The sequence below is a fragment of the Cucurbita moschata genome, unplaced genomic scaffold (assembly GCF_002738365.1).
Source record: "Cucurbita moschata cultivar Rifu unplaced genomic scaffold, Cmos_1.0 Cmo_Scf00074, whole genome shotgun sequence".
Taxonomy (NCBI): Eukaryota; Viridiplantae; Streptophyta; class Magnoliopsida; order Cucurbitales; family Cucurbitaceae; genus Cucurbita; species Cucurbita moschata.
The window spans coordinates 747,827-767,930 of NW_019268590.1; the positions used below are offsets into that span (position 1 = coordinate 747,827).

Sequence of the window (20,104 nt, forward strand, 5' to 3'; positions counted from 1 at the left end):
TTTTTTTTTTTTTTTTTTTCTAAAACGGCCAAAAGAGTAGTTTTCGAATGAGACTGATCTCGAAGATTAATTGTAACGTATAATTTGAAGATTTTGGTTAATTATGGGCATTTGAAAATTGAATTTTGGAAGAAGAGAATGAACTTCTATTTTTACTTGATATTTCAACATTCAAATAATTAAACTCCTTTAATGGAAGCCTCACAGTTGGCCAATGCCAAGTGTTTGAATTTTTTATTTATCACCAATTTCTCTTTTTATTTTAAAACTAAATCTTCATATTTATCCTTTAATTCATACACTTAGATCAATTTATCCATTTAATTGCCAAATCAAATTGCTAGCTTTATAATTTCGCTAGTGGTAGAGAAATCATCCAATTTGCTTTTTAGTGGGGGATCTAAATTTACCTTTTTAGGACTATTTTTATATAGTACCACTTTTTAGGGATATTTTTACCAATTTGACTTAGAATGAAGGTTGTCTTTGTAAATTGGATTTCATGTGGTTGATCCATTTAGTAAAATGACTCATTTTATTCCTTGTCACAAAATTGATGATGCAAAACATATTGTTGACTTGTTCTTTAGAGAAGTTTACCTTGAATGAAATTCCTAAAAGCATAGTTAGTGATGGTGATGTTAAACTTTTAAGCTATTTATGACGTGTTTTATGGAGTAAGTTAGAGAACTAAACTAGTATATTCAACTACTTGGCATCCTCAAACCAATGGGCAAATGAGGTTGTTAACATAACCATGACTACTATGTTTAGGGCTATTATTGATAAGAATCATAAGACTTGGGTTTGTTTGCCATATAAAATTTTCATATAACACCGTTTTTCATAGCACTACTAAATACACACCTTTTAAAATTGTTTTTGGCTTTAATCCTTTAAACCTCATTGATTTGTTACCTATGGCGTCAAAAGAGTTAGTGAATTTTGATGCAAATACTACGGTAGAGTGTGTTCATCAACTACACGGCAAAGAAAAGAACAAACTGAGAAGCAAAATTTCAAAGTTGCCTCTCGAATTAATAAACAACGCAAGATTGTCATCTTCAAGCCAGGAGCTTGGGGGTGGCTACATTTTCGAAAAGAAAGATTTCCTACTCAAAGAAAATCTAAGCTTTTCCCATGAGGAGATGAACCTTTCAAAGTTATTGAGCATATCAACGACAATGTTTATAAAATTGATTTACCACGTAAGTATAGTGTTGGTGCAACATTTTATGTTGTTGATTTGAGTCATTTTGATGTAGATTACCATATTCCATCGTTGACTAGCCATTTTAATATTAAGGTTATAAGTATTTCTTTTTAACTAGTCATTTTAATATGGAGGTTATGTGTATTTAACTCACGCATGTTACGGTTTTCAAAAACTATATAAAGTCTTTTTTTCATTTATGGTAGATATCACATTTTGGAATTGAAAAGAATAGATTTTCTATTTTAGCTTTGTTCCGAGCTAATCATACTTTGCAAATTCCTGTATTTAGAACTTGCATGCTAGAGTCATTCAAGTAGTATTGATCAAACTTTTTGTAGAGTGATCCAAATCACGAATTTAGAAATGAGTTTTCTTTACTCTTAATTTTGATAAGCAAGATAATCTAACCTGTGAATAATATTAAAAAAAAAAAAAGGAAAGATTTGGAAACCGTAAACCTAATCAAAAGAAAGAAAGAAAATACAGAGAGAACGTATTAAAGAAAATACAAAGAATGTCCAGTACATAATAGAAAGAAAAAAAAGATAAGAGGGAAGATTGGAGAGTAACCATGGCCAACTTCATGAAAACACGAAAATAGAATAAAATAAAAACAGAGACAAAGAAAATAGAATGAAAAACATACCGAATAAGAGAGAAAAAGAAAATGGAAGATATAAAAACAAAAAAAAAAATGAAAAACATTGAAGGAAGATCTAAAAAGTATTAAATTGTTGTGAGTAGGCATTCTATAGTTAGACATATTTATAGAAGTTGTTAAATACTTAACAAAACTTAGACGTTAGAATTACTAAATGAATTTGGTGAACATTTTTAATAGGGTGAAGCACCTTGGAATATGTAAGAACGAATTCGATGGACAAAAGCGAGCTAATTTGGAGTTAGATAGAACTTCGGCTAAATCCATCCAAATAAGTGGTCTTACTATTAGTATGGTTATGATGTTGACACGTGTTCCGTGGTTCTACACGTGTTATATATATTGATATGTGTGAATTATTTATGGATCGATATGCTTATGATAAGATATGTTGAGAATGTTTGCTTAACCTACCAAACCTAGATAGTGTGTGAAAGTTCTCTATTTATAATCAAATAAGTTACAAGGATATGGAAATAGTAATAAATAGAAAAAATAACGTATGAAAAAATAACTATAGTAAGAAGACAAATATCTAGATATTTGCCTATAATAAAATATCAAATATGATATATATGGGAAACTATAATTTAGTACTAAATATTCTTAACACCCCCCGCAAGCTGAGCGTTGGATTTGAATGAACGTGAAGCTTGGATCTGAAAAATTCAAAGAGAGGTCAAGAAACACTTTTCATGAAGATGCCAACAACCTGATTCGGAGGAGGCATAGAGAAACACTTTCTTAACCATCGAAAACTGCAGAGGGATCATCACTTAGGGCGATGCTGCCTTGGCTTCAAAGAGAATATGTCTAACCCATGAAGAGGGATCGTCGCTCAGCGACGATGCTGCTTTGACTCTAGTGATAATATTTCTAACCCAAGAAGTAGAAGGGGGAAACCTAGAGCAAGGGACAAAGACACTGGTGAAGTCGGTAGAGTCGCCACGTTGGGCGAAGGAGCCAATTTTGGTGAGAAGGGTGGCGGCGACAAGGTTCGCGAAGAGGCCAGTGCGGCGCCAGATTCCAAAGGTAAATCTCTGTAGAAGGTCAATAGGTTAAGGTTAAGGTTTTTGTGAAGGATGAAGGGAAGATTGGAAAGAAAATGAAAGAGATTATGTTGGTTGAGGGAAAATTGGTTGTGTTGGAGGAGGTGAGGTTGTATGTACGGAGCATGGCGAAGGGTGATTTGGAGGTCAAAATGGTGGAGCCGAAGAGTAATCAATCGGCTCCGCTTGCGGCAGCCATAGCAACTGCCCCTGCAGCGTCAAAGCCAGCAGTGGTGGTGGAGAAAAATAGTGGAAGATTCAAAAGCCATTAAAAAGAAAGGATTGGGGTTGTTAAACCGAAAAGACTCTGATACCATAAGAATGTTTGCTTAATCCACCACACCTAAATAGTGTAGGAAAGTTCTCTATTTATAATCAAATAAATTACAAGGATGTGGAAATAGTAATAAATGGAAAAAAAAAAAACAATATACGGAAAGATAACTATGGTAAGAAGACAAATATCTAGATATTTACCTATAATAAAATATCAAATATGATATATATGGATAACACTATCAATACGAGGTGTTCAATGATATGTTTGAGATAGGATACGAAAAGGATACACTAAACGTAATATAATGATAGGAGTAAGATATGTTCATGAAACATAAAGGTTAGGTTACGTATCGAAGTGCTATAGATGTGAGAGATTGATAAAAATGATATGGTCATGATTAATTGATAAAAGAATATGGTTAGGTTATGGGTAGAAAGGGATATGATTATGATAGATTGATAGAACGATAGCATTAAGATACGTTCCTGTAACGATATGACTAAATACGTTCATGTAACGATACAACTGTGATAGGTATAAGAATGTTAAGACTATGATAAGTTAGGAAGTGATATGACCACAAAATGTTTATGATATGATATGATATGATTATGATACAACATGTGAATGACGAACGATCATTATGTCGATCATTATGTTTATCATAATGTTGCGATGGTCAAGCAGGAGAGAGAACGATCATTATGTTTAACTTAATGTTGCCATGACGGTTACTAGTTCTAATGGCTGTCCGACCTAAGGAGCTCCCAAAGTATGCTCGCCCGACAAGGAAAATGGCCCAGCAGTGTGCAAACTTACTGGTGAGTCCATACTCGCACGTATGGGTATGTTATTTTTCATGACCCATTACTATGAGGAGTCTAGGGATTTGTAGTTAGGAGTGACAAGTCACTAAGTCTAGATACCACCTTCCCTTAGGAACCTATCAGATTACTACGATGAAGAAGTACCTTATGAATGTTCTTCAGTGTTAGTTGTGTGAACGGTATCTATAGCTTCATGGGAGGATCAGGGGTTCCTGATTAGTTCTTACTACTCTTAGCCATTTCGTATGAAAAATGTGTCCCCACATCGTACAGCCCATTAGCTGCATGGGAACGAGTTGGGTCATGCCCCCCTAGGGGGACTATATGGGCTTAGGAGATACTCAGTACACCCCTAGGCTAGATACCATGTAGTCTCAGATAGCCATGCAAATGTAGCACCTCATAGAAAGTTACCGTTCATTACAGCCCGCCATAAGGGACCCTTAAATATCAAATGAATGGACGGAGAACTAGTGAAACTCCAAAGAGAAAGCTCCAAAGAGCAAGTCCCAAGGGGCTAAGGCTAGAACCAAACGTCCTTGAGCCAATTAGAAGACCATGAGAATTCTGCTAGGTTTAGAATGCGATGAGAGCCTACAAGTAGATGGCTTACTAAGTATAATTTTTATACTCATCCCAGTTTTCCTATTTTTTTTAGGTGTTTGCAAGCTGTCGGTCAAGGTGAAGGAGCTTCGAGAGCTGTGCGGTCACAGAGGGGGTCATTTTGGAGTGTCAGTCCCTTTTGGTCTTTGAGAGTCTTTTGTATTTCATTTTATATTTGTAAATTCTTTGGTAAAATTTTGAAACAAAATTTCTCTTTCTTTTATTTTAATTGAATTATATTTTTATCCTTTTCTTTTCTTTTCCTTTCTTTTTGTTTGTTTTGGCTTTCGTCGTTTGGGCCACGGTCCGAGTTTCGAAGCCTCAAAAATCAGGTCATGGCATCTGCATCTAAACCTACTTCACATATTACTACTATGGAGCATCCCTTCTAGCTTCAGGTAATGAATGATGAATTTCATGCACTTCTCAAAAGTAAGACATGGCAGTTAGTTCCTCCTCGTGCTAGTCTTAACGTTATTGATTGCAAATGAGTTTTCAAACTCAAGGAAAAGCCACGTGACTTTATTGATTGCTACAAAGCATGGATGGTTGCTAAAGGGTTTAAACAACAGTATGACATTGATTATGATCATACCTTCAGTCAGTTGGCCCACCATGTAATCTTTATTGTACACATCTGGATATATATGAGGTTATTACTCATAGAGGTCACAGCGTCATTCAACCTAACATAACCCACTTCCCTTAAGTGGCGGAATGGTTAAGCTTGTGGTAGAAGAGACACGCCTAGAAGGTGTAGAGAAAAACTTTAAATGTAGGAACAATGTAGCAGAGTATCAAATACATTGTGCTACATATATGACTTCCCTTCAGTGGCGGAATGGTTAAGCTTGTGGTAGAAGAGGCACGCCTAGAAGGTGTAGAGAAAAACTTTAAATGTAGGAACAATGTAGCAGAGTATCAAATACATTGTGCTACATATATGAGGAAGAGAGAGGCTCACTTTTGATGGAAGTGTTCCTACAAAACGTTCAATTCTGAATGGTCCCAGTTTAAGGAAGCATACTTGTGTATAACACTATGGTTGCAAGGATCAAGAATCAGAAAGTCTTCCTATAACTGAAGTCGAGTGACAAAACCGCCTTTTATTTCTTCAGAAACTGAACGACTCATTACCTGAAACTTCGAGGTGAAAAATACAATTTTGCCAACTCAGTCATCGAACTTGGGAGTCTCCTATAGACCTAGGTTCATTTTCGGGTGACATGGACGATTGGATCTCCACCAATTTGGAATGAAAAATTAAGGAAAGAAAGAAATTAGAAAATATAGAACGTAATACAATTACAAAATATCTAATGGCACCGCTTTTAAATTTAATTTTAATTTTTATGCAATGTGTAATTCCCCTCGAATCATTGATAAATAAATATAAATAAATAAAAACTCATGAGCGGTAGGATTTGAACTTGTGCAAAGCCCACATAATTTCTAGTCATACCCAGATAATAACTTTGATGTCCACTGCATAAGCCCTCACATACACAAAGGTGTAGGAATTGCGAGAAGAAAGATCACTCACCTATTGTGAATACAGAATCGGTTTCCTCTTTCCTTCTCCGATCAGGAGTTGGAGAGCCTATCTCCCTTCGTGGTTTTCGACAAAATTCTTCGTTTTCTAATCTATTGGTACAAGGCTTGTGGATGAATTATATTACACTATGAAGCTTCAATTTTGGGGCCAAAGCTTCCTGGTTTATGGGTTCCTAAAACTAGAAAAGTCAACCTCTTGGTCAAGCTAATCCATACCTCCTTAGCTCTTGATTTCTTTATGAAAAATGTTCAATTGGTCTCTAAGAAGCTAAAGAAATTTGTCTCACTCAGCATCATTTGAGTATAGAGAGAGAGTTTTTAAATGTCAGAAACTTACCTAAGAGCTTGAGCTAAAAGATTTCCCTTTCCGGAGCTTATTAGTCCTCGAGCTCTTCTTCATGCTTACTCCTTAGGTTCCTAGAACCTCAATAGACACGACTTTTGGAAAAAAAATTTATCTATAGTGCTGGAATTAGATTTGTCAAAATTTCTCCAAAACTATTGAGAAATTTGTTCCATTCATTTTCAGCCCTCCCTTCCTTCTACAAAAGTTTGGGTGATTGTGTAGGAATTGGCACGAGGGAAATTTGTTTGAGTGTAGCTCCCAAATTTTCTAAAAGAGGGTGAGTTAAAAACTCAAACGATTGTTGCTTGTTTCTCGAGATTTAGGTATTCTTTTACTGAATTCAAGGTCCAATGATTTCCCTAACCTCTCTAGGGTTACCAGAAACTACATGCATAATTACCTGAAATCTCGAGGTGAAAAATAACCTGAAATCTCGAGGTGAAAAATAAGATTTTGTCCAACTCAGTCGCCATATGAGAGCTTGGCAGTCTCCTACATACCTAGGTTAATTTTTGGATGATATAAATGGTTGGATCTCCACCAATTTGGAATGAAAGAAATCAAGAGACATCTATACTCAAATTCTTGGATTTCAATGCTACTTTTTCAAATTTTTTTGGTGTCTACTTATTTCAAGTTTTTTTTCTTTTGAATGTGTGGTGTCACTTTACTATATATAGCTTTAACACATATAATCACCTCCCCAACAATTTTTCCAAATCATCCCGTCAACCAAGAATTTAATTGTTAAATGATTATCAGCATCTTCAGTGCACCATATGAATTGAGGCTTTGCACAACCTCAATGTTCCAACATCAACACATTTGGTCAAAATGTTTGCGGGATTCTTTGCACCCTCTATCTTCTTCAAACACATCACCATCTTCCACTAACTTGGGAGTGAAATGGTTCGCCTTCTATGTTTTGTCTTTGAATGATAGATCGGGTTCCTCACCAACTATATGACACTCTGACTATCTGTATAAAAAAAATTCTCGTGCCGCTCCTTGTCCAACCTCATTGTTTTTTTTTTTTTTTTAATATTATTAGTTTCATTTATGCGTATTTAGTTAATGAGAACTATGGTATATTTTCAACTTCATTCATATTATAATTAAAAAGATATATAATACTTAACATTATGTTTAGCATACTTAATTTTTTTTCTTTTAAGTTATCCATATTCAAAATAACCATGTAAATAATATTTTATTATAGATTTATTAAAATATATTAGTAGAATAAAAAAATAATAAATAATTTGAAGTGTCATATTGAAAGTTGAAAGCTACATATAACCCTAAAAAATACCATATTTATAAATTCAACCTTCAAATTCATATCACAAGAAAATACAAAAGATAGGGTTTCTAAAGAGTCAAAATCTCTCCATGCCTTTGTGAAAAAAAAAAATGAGATGGACAAGAATAGAATGGATTGAGATTTGAAGTGGTGGGGTCGGATTTTAGGTTTGGTCATCTTATCCCTAACAATATAGTGTATAATATTTACCGATTTGGATTACTTAAGAAATTTTCAAACAACGGAAAATCACATAAACAAATAAAAGGTGGTCATTAAAGACATATCTTACGTAATCTTAACAAACGTTAAGGTTTTCGTATTTTAATATAATGTTTTTTTTTTTATGTATAATGGAATAATATTTGGTATTGTCCTTTTCTCTTTCTCGCTTTAATCTATTTGATGTGATTTTCGTGGTTCGTTTATCTAACAAAATCCAAGATGGATATGATTGAGATGCAAGAATTTGGTACAAATTCCATCTCCTTATCCAATCATATTATCAATAACTTTGTATAAGAGTTCTAATATACTTTGGGTTCGAGATTTGAGATCTTGTCAATTTGTTTTCATTATATAAGGTTCAAATTCGATTCACACCATAATTTTTCATGAAATATAAAGTTGGTATCGGTTTAGTTCTTAAATTTTCAAAAGAACATTCTATTTTTTAAAACGATCAAAAGGCTATTTTTCCAATTTTACCCCTTTAGGGTTACGTTTCCAAATCAATCATATACATATGTTTAACTTGATCTAAATTTAACTCCTCGTAATCATAAACCCTTCTTATACATATGGGTATTACAAATCTCTTCCCACTTATGACATTCACCCACGAAAGTTGATAATTCATACTAGTGACAACCGCGGCAGCTCTTTACAAATCTCTTGTGTTTATCATACTCTTAACGGTTACAAAAAAAAAATAGTTATAGTCGCTAGAAAAGATGCGAGAATTTTAGCGAGGCGACAGGAATTTCTGCATCTTCAACTGACCACGAAACTACACTCCTACCAAATGCTCCCACTCAGCCACAACCCTCTAGAATGTGCCTGCAAGAGAAAAGAAGTGTGAGAACATAGAGAGAAGTAGACGGCGGAGAGAAGACCCCAGCGGGCTGAATCTCTGGTAAGATCGAGAAACTCATAATTTGAAACGAATAACTGGCAAAACACACATAGGATTAACAAAGCCATTGTTTCTAAGTTGCCAAATAAAGATAATAAGAATACAACATAGTCAAATAAGTTGCCAAAGTCTCTAAAATTTAGATCTTGGAGATGTACATTACCGCTTAAGAACAAATTATGGAAATATTCTGAATGTACATGTCAAACCTGAACATTTCACTTGATAGATTGGTCAAGGTCATACTCTTTGTAAATTTTTGGGCTCGCCATTTTGAGTTTAGGTTTTTCCAACTTTAGACTTAATATCATATGACTAAATTCGATCGAGTTAAATTAGTTGATAAAATGGTCAAATGAAGAACTTTTTCGAATTTTTCCCTAACTTTTTTGTCCTATTTTATTGAGCATTACTTGACTACATTAAAATTTTGAAATCAAAGGAGGAAACAAAAATCTAAATTTTCATTGTTTTTAGAAGTCAAAATTGTAACAATCTTGTATAGGAAGATATTAACAACTTTATATTTTAAAACTCAAATGGTGAAAAACATGCATGAAGTTTAAATTTTTAATTAGAAAACAGCTTACAAAATTTTGTGGGTTGTTTTGATTAAACTACTATAAACTCATTCTAGCATTTGAAGACGGCAATTCAATCCTAAGACCACCGTCATGAAAACACATTAAAACATATATATATATATATATAAATGACCCTTTATTCCCTTTCCATGTGTTAACCCCCATGCATGAATTCAATCCTTGTTTGTTTTCAAAAGAAAAAAAAACATATTCAAAGGTGTGAAACGAAGCTTCACTCCAAGAATGTCATTAAACTCCCTCACTATTTTAATGGAGGCGGCGCACGTTTTTTAATTTTGCAACTTATAAATACCCTTCAATCCAATTTCTTCCAATTGAGACCTTAACCATTTGATTTTATGTGCTATTTCAAGGTGGCGAAACAGGGCGGCGGCGGCGGCGATGTGCCGGAGGCGATCTTCTCATCCGCCGGGGAGATAATCACCATGGTCTCGGCTTTGACTCATGTCATTTCCAGTGGCGCTTCCCCCGGGTACGGCGGCGCTGGTGATTTATCTGGGGTTGGTTATTCCTCTGGTTTTGCTCCACCGGCAACCACGGTGGCGGCAGGTGGTGGTTGTAGGAAAAGAGAGAGGGAAGAAGATGGAGAAAGTGGAATAATGTGGGGAAGGGGAATCGGAAATGGCTATAGCGGTGGCCGGATTGTGGATTTTGGAGCTGTACAGAGTTATTGGGAGCCCTCTGTTTCAATTTGTGAGTTCCAATTGTTTTTTCTTTTTTTTTTTTAATTGTAATTGATTTCTTTAATTGTTCTTAATTATTCTCATTAAAAATATCAGGTGGTGGTTCAAATTCAAGTAACACCATCTCCGCCGCCACGGGGACGAGAACGCCGGCAGCAATTTCCGGCGAAGAAAACCCAAGAAGAAGATATAGAGGAGTGAGGCAGAGGCCATGGGGAAAATGGGCTGCCGAAATTCGCGACCCTCAGAAGGCCACCAGAGTCTGGCTCGGAACTTTTGACACCGCCGAGGCCGCAGCCCGAGCCTACGACGGTGCAGCCTTGCGATTCCGTGGCAGCAAAGCCAAGCTCAATTTCCCTGAATTCGTCACTGTCCTTCCGCCGTCTTCGCAGCCCAACGCCCATTGGGCCCCATCTCCGGTGGCTGCGCAGCCGCTGCAGCCCACTGGTTTCGGGAACTATCTGCAGTATTCGTATTTTCCTCAAAACTCCGGCGAGTTCCCGGAACGGGTGTTTGTGAATCCACCTTCTGGTGCATCGAATTTTGCTTTCCCATTTTCTGAACAGCAGCGTAGATTGTTCCGGCCACCGGAAAATGAGATGAATGGCGGGAGTGGGAGCGGCGGGGCATCTTCATTTGGGTATCGTCCACCGGCGGGCGATGGATAATTTGATTATTTTTGTGTTTTACCATTTAGAAAAACATAAAATTAGAGGTGTCCGTCCAATGTAATGGGAGAAATTAAGGTTGTTGCCATTTTTTCATGTAGATTTAATGTTAAACAATACTTTGAAGCAATTCTTCCTCCAAACTTCACACTAATAAAAAATACATCAAATTAATCTCTACATATTCTCCAAACTTCACACTAATAAAAAATACATCAAATTAATCTTACATATTTTTCAAACTTAATTTTTATCTGAGAAAAGTCTCACATCCTTTAATTTAGAGAATAATGAAGGAATACCCAGTCCATTTGGATTTCAAGCTAACAATCTACATCTGCATATTTGTATTTACTGAGTTCCGAGTCCCAGGTAAGCCCTTTGAGATGACGCCTGTGACTGTGACATCATAAATCTGACGGCCTCAACTACCAACCCAGTACGGGATGACTCGGATGGGCAGATAGAACAAAACCTAGAAGATACGAGGCCTTTTGGAAGAGCCCAAAGAAAATCACGAGAATTTATGCTCATCGTACGATTGTGGAGAGTCGTGTTCATCTAACAATTTTGACTTTTTTTTCTTTTTTTTTAATTTCCTAAACCTTATGTCCCTTTCATGATGTTTGTCTCAAAACGACAACTTCAAGTTTTTGTGTTCCCATTTGTTTACATCCAACCACACACACACACACACATCATCATTAAGTTTTTTTTGTTTAGTATTTTCTTTCTTAATTTATAAATTTTAAATTTTTATAAGAAAGTTGGTCTGAATTATTTATTCCTTTCTTGGTCTTTCTTAAGAATTATATGTAAATTCTTATCATAGGTTATCCCAATTTATTCCATTATTGGTTGACATTTTCACGGGTAGATGGAAGCGTAAGAGTTGGTGGGTTGGCTTATGTCGGTTCACCCTAGATTCAATCTAATTGTTCTATCCTAAATTTATTTAACCCAAATCATACTTGTTGTATTGTGAGCAAATATTTTAGGTTAGATTATTTATTCAATTTTTTAAAATAAAAGTAAAATTATTTTTATGTTTAATGGCCTTAGAATAAATAATAATAATAAAAAAATATATATATATAATTGGATCGTAACCAAAATTGTATAATGATTTAAGATATAAGAGGAAGATGGTAGAAAATGTAAATATTAAAAAGGTGGTGGATTTTGAATACTTTTAAAACATAATTTCAATGGGTTTGGTAATCCATATTGGATTCTTTATATTTAAACACACAAATTGCAATATTCGATTCCTTTATTAATACTAAATAATACAAATTACTTGGACAACGACTCTACGTCTCAATTAAACCCTAATTCTTTTTTCCTTATTAAAAAAAAATATTCTTCCAACTTTTTTTATTATTATTATGAATTAATTGTAAAAGATACATTCATAGAACACACTTTGATTTTCACTTTTTTTTATAAAATAAAAGATGACTATTTAAAAAAATAAAATCGGTAGAAATCCTTTACACTTGTGTTAAAAATGTTTTACGATTACTAATTTGTTCAATGTCTTATTGTCACATTTCATGTTCCAACGTGTTGATTAATATTTGATTTTGAACAAGTCGAGATTATTATGACACCGCTTTCGATAGTCATTTACTTGTCAAATCTGCTGCCCATTACTTCTACAAACTTTCTCAACTTCTTTTGTGATATAGAATCAACTCAAGGAAAAGTTTGAAACGAATTACCTTGACGAACAAAATCAAGAGTAAAGAAAACTCGTGATTCGAATTACTCCGCAAGAGATTTGATTAATACAACTTGAATGACTCTGGCATACAAGTTTTAAACCCAAGAATTTGCACACGAAAAAACTTACATGTCAACAAAGCTAAAAATAGAAATTCTATTTTTTTAATTCCAAAATGTGAAAAATAGAAATTCTATTTTTTTTAATTCCAAAATGTGATGGCTCATCAAAGACAAGAAGACTTTATATATATATATATATATATATATATATATAGCCTTTACAACCGTGACACAATCTCCATATTAAATTCGCTAGTTAAAGATAAATACACATAATCTTCGTATTAAAATGGTTAGTTAACCGAAAGATAAATACACATAATCTTCGTATTAAAATGGTTAGTTAACAAGGAATATGGTAATCGATGTGGGTAACAATATACTCTTCAACTCCTATATTAAAAAATTAGTTTAAATATAACAAACAAATATTTAAATTATAAATAAATAATGCAACAAATGAAATGTGTTTATTAACAATCCTTGAACTAGTTCCATAAATTCAACTGAGTTCATTAAAGGCAAACTAAAGTACATTTAATGCATCTCTTTCTTGAAGCTCAACTTTGCAAAACATATAAGGGAGATCTCCAACGTCTTCTAGAATTTTCTTTGACGAGCTCACCATAGCTTAAATGTAAGTGTACAAGGTTTGTTATAGCTTCTTGGCTCTCGTCCTTATAATTGAACCTTGAGGTATGGAAATTCGTTGGTCATGTTTCATATCACTTTCCCTTCCATTCGTACTCTTTTTTCTTCTTTTTTAATCTATATGTTAATCATTCATCATGAATTTGTTACTTTCTTAGAATAAATGAAACCCTACTTGAAGTATCTTGAAACTCTTGTTACATAAATGAAGCTTATTCTTCTTCATGTGAAGTTAATTGCAACTTGATTTCAACTTTAATAAAACTTGACTTCACTTAATATAACATGACTTTATCTTAGTGTAATTTGAACAATATTCTTCACGACTTCCTTCAAGTTCATATTGTATGATTGAGATGTTTTTATTCATATCAATGTCGCAACAAGAAGCACGATGAGGATAGTGAAGAGAAGTCCAGTCACAAGTCCATCGATTTGAAGTTGGTATTTAAGCTAAAAAAGATTAGTGAAGAGAATGTCATTAACCACAAAGCAAGACTCGTGGCAAGGAGTTAATTTTGATGAGGTCTTTGGGCCGATAGCTAGACTTGCCACTGTGAGATTGGTTCTTTCCCTCACAACTTTACAAAGGTGGGAGGTTCATAACTTGAATGTCAAATCAGAATTCCTTAATAATGATCTCCAGGAAGAAGTGTACATTACTCAACCGGAAGGTTTCATCATCAAAACCAAAAAGAACAGTGTATAACTTGTCAAAGATCCTCTACAATTTACGGCAAGCACGAAGAGCATGGAACATACACCTAGACAAGCATTTGAAGAGTCTCAATTACATGAAGTGCTCGCAAGAGCATGTAGTGTATACAAGAAGTCGTGGAGTTGAATCACTCATAGTTGGTGTGTACGTTGATGAATTGCATTACCGGTACAATTGTAAATGGCATCACAAAGTTCAAGTAGTAAATGATGAAAGAACTTAAGATGACTGGCCTTGAGTTAATCATGTACTACCTCGTTATTAAGGTGGATCAAAAGAGAGATTATATAATGCTAAAGCAATCAATCTATGCTAAGAAAAATGTAGAAGCAATTTAAGATGGCAGAGTGAAACCCAGTTAAATACCCCATGGAAGCAAGGTTACAACTCAAAAAAGACGCTAAAGAAGGCTTTGTAAATCTCACTTAGTATAGGCGCGTCATTGGAAGTCTGAGGTACACAACTCATACTTGTCAAGATCTTTCATATGTTGTTGGAATGGTGAGTAGGTACACGTAAAAGCCTACTCTGATGCATCATCAAGCCGTCAAGCACATTCTCCACTATGCGAAGGAAACCACAAACTGCGGACTAAAGTTTCAAAGAGGACAAAGACCTTATGAACTAGTTGATTTTACTAACAGTTGTTTAGCTAGAGAGATCAACGATAGAAAAGACACTGCACGAATGACGTTTTATCTCAACAAAAATTTGATCACTTGACAATCTCAAAAGCAGCGAACCATGGGATTGAGTTTATGACAACTGTGATATCGTGTTGAAGTATTGTGGTTGAGAAATTTGTTGAGTGAAGTGACCGAAAGTGAGCTAAAGCCAGTAACTCTCTACATCAACAAATTTATTTGTGATTGCATTGATGAAGAATTCAAACAATTGTTTGGACTTCATCTATTAGTGTGTCAGAAGCCAAAAAATTGGTGTGAACTTTGTATGCATTAGAGGCTTATGTTATTGTATGTTTATGAGGTACTTGTAGTAAGGTTCATTTTATATCATAACTTTTTTGGTGTACTGAAGGCATCCGAATGAACCAAGCATGAGGAGCATTGCATGTTGCCCTTCCGCAGATAACACCTGCACATAAAGGTAGTTGTATCCTACATGTTACTCCATTGGCTACTTCCTTTCAGCAAATATATGCCGTCAAAACAGTCAACATTGTCCTATAGAGGAGAATACATACATTTAACACCTATTTCTTCACCTGTCAAGAGCTAAAAAGAAAGAGTTGGAGAAAAGCTTGTGAAGACATGTTCATCAATAAATTAGGTAGAAGAGATTTAAGCGTACTATGAACTGATATTACAACAGCCAATGGCCTGACTTGCCAAAAAATACAAGGGCCATGTACATACCACCTAACGAAGATATCCTCAACTCAAAAAAAAAAAAAAAGGCAGGTTAGCTTTCCTTCTTCCTAATTCTCTTCAAAACTGAGCATAAAACCAAAATCTAACTCCGTTGGAAGGCGTCTAAGAATGATTTCAACAAGCCCAAGGGGAGAAGAGAGAGATGAGATGAGATGAGAAGAGAAGAATTGAGACAACAAAGCAGCAAGAGTACAATCCCACAAGAAATCCAAACACAAATTAATTGTTACAAGAATCAAAACAATATGCGCCATCATCTTCATTTTTAAAATTCGCATTACGAATCCCTTCCTAACTTCATATAGTCTGCAACTGGGAAAATGAAATGCGAATGATTGACCCACCAAGCGAAGTAGCGTGCTTGCAAACAAGAGCCTCGGTGGCCTGCTCCTCAGTGTCGAACATGATGAGTGCCTGCCTTTTCCCATTCATCTCGAAGAGCTTGGTGTTGACAATCGGCATGTGTTGCTCGAGTAAATTCACAATTTCTTCTTCAGTTACTTCCTGGGATAGAGATGAAATGTGGATAATCTTTGTCGGAGAGCAGCAGTAACGGTAGTTCTTTGCAGCATTTCGGTTAAAACGATTAAGATTTGAGTTGGCGTATTCATGAGTGTCAGCCCCTTGCGTAATGTTAGGATGCTTTGAGAAGTTAACCTCCAATCTCTTGCCAAACAACATCGCTCCCTATATAAAAATTCAAAAGTATTCTGAGGCAATTGACACCCAAGAAACCAAAAGCCTTGAACATACGAAGTTAACATACGAAGTTAGGCCTTTCAGACGAGAAATTTAGAAACAACAAACCTTCAAAAAGTGCACAGCTAATTCCGCCTGGAAACCATCTCCCATCTGAACAAGTGCATGATCAGGTTTATTTCGGAGAAGCTTAATTCTTACAATGTTACCGTAGATGGAGAAAAGGTTAAAAAGCTTGTCTTCATCAATTTGCTGTAACAAATTAACGGCGGTGTCAACCATGAAAATAAAAACTTGAACAGGAGTCTAACAAAGAACAAAGAACAAAGAATACTACTCACATCAGGATTCAGATTGGACACAAGGACTGTACACCTGTCATTTGTCCCACTAATACCAGGTGGCAAACCTCCTCCAAATGCAGCAGCAACAGCAGCTGCGTTTGCCATCTGAAAATCATGTAAACAAGACATATTTTCAACAATAATAGGCAATGATGTCGACAAACTTTTAGATCTTAAATTAATTCAAGAATTCCACAATGTAGTCAACCATATTCATCAAGAACATTCCAGTTCACAAAGCTAAAGGATCTTGTGGAAAGTATAATCCTTGCAATAGGATTAATATATTATTCCAAAAATAAAGAAAAACCCTAATAATAAATGAACCATCTTAATAGTCGGTTTTCTTCAATCATCTCAACCATATGTTTGACAGGAGCAAAACACACCTGTGGTAGTGCAACTGAAACCAAAAAGAAGAAGAAAAAAAGGTAAGTATATAGGTTTTCTGACAAGGAAGTCAATCTATGACGATGAAAGCAAAGATATATGAAGCAATTTCTTTCAATTCAACTAATCGAATTGGGTTTCTATATGCATCCATTATATAATAGAAAACGTCAGCACCTGGTCTTGCTCCAGATGCTTGAACTCCATACATGCCACCTGCATCGCCATATCCAGGCTGTTGCACATCCAAGATAAGAAAAATAAGATTTCAGAAAGAATGGAGCCAACATTGTAGGAGATTAATATGTGGTGCTACATACTTGCGATGACCGGCCTTTTGGTTCAGAAGGCAGATTAGGATTTGTGAAATCCCTGGAACAATATCAAGAAGAAATATCCATACTAATAGAATCCAAGATGCAAACAAGAAAAAAAAAAAAAAGGGGGACTAGGCATGCTACAAACCTTGAACGTTCGTTATTGTAGTTCACCTGTAACTCATCAAGACTGCACAAGAAACCCATAATCTATAATTGACCAAGAGAGAGAACATCACAAGCATATCATGATTAGTTATAGAACCTACTTGGAGAACTGAATGTCTAGCTGACAGCAACCATCATATATATTGCGCCCCTACAGGAGTAGCAGAAGTGTCCATCTTTTAGGTAAATAAATCAGGACAAAAACTTCTTAAAGAAAGGATCAAGCTTGAAGTGACTGGTACAACAAAATATAGTATTACCTGTAATGCAGTCCTAGCAGAAACAGCACACTGGCGAGATTGATACTGAATAAGGGCCTGAAAACCTACATAAACGAAAAAAGGATAATCATGCATAAGTCTGAAGACTCACTTAAAAAGAAAAAAAAAAAATACTTGCAGTAGAAAGCAACAACATATTTGGCAACAAGTTCTAGACGAAACCGCTTAATTTTGATTTGAGGCCCAATCATAATTGCAAAAGGGAAACTCGACCTCAATTAACCCGAAAAGGGAGAAAGGAAAGAAAGAACAACACAAAAAGAAAAGAATTTCAATAAATCCATGTATTAAGTGATGATATGAGAAAGGGGGGAGAAGAGAGAACTTAATCTAACCAGCTGACTTCTGAAATGTCACGATCTTCTCCACAAATCCATGTGGGAAAAACACTTGATGCAGCACTTCCACTGTAATGGGATATAGCATGTGATGGATTGTGACTAAGAGTATTCGATTTGGCTGCTTCAGAGAGTGACCAAGAGTGTATTCACATGGAGAAGGATGAGAGAGAAGGAAATAAATTGAGAAGGAAAAGAATTCCAAAAATATTACAATTGTTCTTCTAAAGTTAGAGTACCAGCAATTTTGCTAAGCGAAGATCTAGGTGTTGGGTAATGGTTACTGATTAGTAGAATAGCAAATAACCCTAATACCAAAAGCTTTTTCTGTTTAACTAAAATAAACTTAAACAATTCATTCTTATATTCCACTAATTTCACATGCGGGCTCATTAACCAGCCTAACATGTCAAGTTATCAATAATTCTTTTTGACATGGAGAGGAAAAAATAATAGTGCATGAGGGTAAAATTAGAATCACGGCCGTATGATTCAACTAGGATCAATTTATATCACTAGAAAAACTTCATAATAAACAATTGAATTCAGAATTCAAAAAAGAAAAACAAATAAAAAAAGAGGAAGCATACAATAAAAGATTATTGTATTGAACAAACGTAAAAGTGGGTATTGAACAAAAAATTTGACAATTATTCCAAAATATGCACATAAATTATTTGACTAACCGTACAAAAAAAGATTTTATCAAGCTTAGGAGGAACGTTTATTAAAATATCATATATTGCAGTTCAAGATTTGAGAATTGTTGCTAAGTCAAACCTCAACTCATCAAAATAATATTTTTCCGTATCTAACAAGTCCAAAGGAGGGAAAAAAGGGAAAAGCATGGTCCTAAAATAGATTTAGTATACCATGCTATTAGAAGCAAGAGAGATTCTCCTGCATGGTATAAGGCTGAAAATGAAAATCGGTCATGCTCATGCTTTCACATATCTGCAAAACTTAATATGGTGTTATGGCTACTGGGTGTTCAAAACAAAAACTATGCTCGAATTCATTTTACATATTTATAGAGTTCAAAACAAAAACTTAATATGGTGTTATGGCTACTGGGTGTTCAAACAATAACTAAGCACTTTCCTTCTAAAAAGTAAGGTAAATAGTTGCAAACCTCATCTCCTCGTCCTTGAGCATTTTGATCTGCTGTAGTTAGCTCTTGATGTGATGAAAACTGGACATAAACATTCCTCCCCCTGAAGAATAGAAAAGAATTCAAACATTACATGCTTCATCTAAGACTAGATTTGGAGGAAAGAAATGATAGAACACACTTTATTTACTAGAAAGAAAAATAGCCAAAGGATGATGATTGAAGAGATCCCAAGTTCTCTTGACTCACAACCTAAGCAACTACCGAAAGAGTACCTTCTCTCTCTTGCAGTCCCTAAAGTATTAGCTGAGATTACTCTTTTACAGAAGAGATCCCTAATTCTAGTTAACTACTTAGTAGATGAATACCTTCCCTTTCCCTAATGTTTACTTTTAGAATCAGGGCCTGTGACTATCCAGCCCCTCAAAGGCCACCTCGCCATGAAAGTGAACGGTAGGACCATGTTCCCAAGTTGCATCTTAGTTGAGGCATGCTCCCACGTTCCATCTTAGATTAAGCATCTTTATAACGTATCAAAACTTTTTTCTTATAAGAAACAATTTCATTGATGTTTGAAATTTACAAAAAGGATGAGTTATCCGTGATGCTCAAAAAAGACCTTCACAATACCATGAATGAGATATAACTATAAAAAGCATGTGTTAGACTATTTACCCCAATAAATGGCGTGGTAAACAACATTTCAAAGGAGCCTAAAATAAGTCTATGTCTTCTCCGTGAATACTCTTTGATTTCTTTCTTTCCATAGATTTCAAAAGGGGCATTCTTGAATGGGTGGTACGTTAAGACCATGTCTAATAACTCTTTTATCTCTCTAGGAAAAATGATGTACCATCTGCAGATATTGAAGATCTTTATCCAAATATTATAAGCATAAACCGTTGTTTTGTGATTCGTGTCTTTCTTGCTTAAAGAGTCATGTAGGGTTTTTTTTTTTTTTTTTTTTTTTTTTTT

At 34.9% G+C, this 20,104-nt stretch overlaps 2 protein-coding genes across 3 annotated transcripts in view; one reads left to right on the forward strand and one right to left on the reverse strand.

Moving 5' to 3' along the window:
• The first annotated feature begins 9,887 nt into the window (after nucleotides 1-9,887).
• On the forward strand, nucleotides 9,888-11,059 carry LOC111438413 (ethylene-responsive transcription factor ABR1-like). Its single transcript, XM_023076323.1, has 2 exons — nucleotides 9,888-10,275; nucleotides 10,362-11,059. Exons 1-2 carry the CDS (start codon nucleotides 9,921-9,923, stop codon nucleotides 10,931-10,933), a joined length of 927 nt encoding a protein of 308 aa, XP_022932091.1. The 5' UTR covers nucleotides 9,888-9,920; the 3' UTR covers nucleotides 10,934-11,059.
• A 4,331-nt stretch (nucleotides 11,060-15,390) lies between these two features.
• Nucleotides 15,391-20,104, reverse strand: part of LOC111438417 (polypyrimidine tract-binding protein homolog 3) — an 11,026-nt gene continuing 6,312 nt past the window's right edge. Inside the window, exons 5-15 of one of the 2 annotated variants that reach the window (XM_023076331.1) lie at nucleotides 19,151-19,232; nucleotides 18,016-18,139; nucleotides 17,660-17,724; nucleotides 17,501-17,550; nucleotides 17,380-17,421; nucleotides 17,235-17,286; nucleotides 17,092-17,149; nucleotides 16,914-16,927; nucleotides 16,522-16,629; nucleotides 16,289-16,432; nucleotides 15,391-16,168 (exon numbers count right to left, since the gene is read on the reverse strand). In XM_023076331.1, coding sequence (XP_022932099.1) covers nucleotides 15,779-16,168; nucleotides 16,289-16,432; nucleotides 16,522-16,629; nucleotides 16,914-16,927; nucleotides 17,092-17,149; nucleotides 17,235-17,286; nucleotides 17,380-17,421; nucleotides 17,501-17,550; nucleotides 17,660-17,724; nucleotides 18,016-18,139; nucleotides 19,151-19,232 — 1,129 coding nt within the window. In that variant the 3' untranslated portion in view covers nucleotides 15,391-15,778. Of the gene's footprint in view, nucleotides 16,169-16,288; nucleotides 16,433-16,521; nucleotides 16,630-16,913; nucleotides 16,928-17,091; nucleotides 17,150-17,234; nucleotides 17,287-17,379; nucleotides 17,422-17,500; nucleotides 17,551-17,659; nucleotides 17,725-18,015; nucleotides 18,143-19,150; nucleotides 19,233-20,104 lie in introns of both variants that reach the window. The other variant, XM_023076329.1, reaches the window with a different exon arrangement.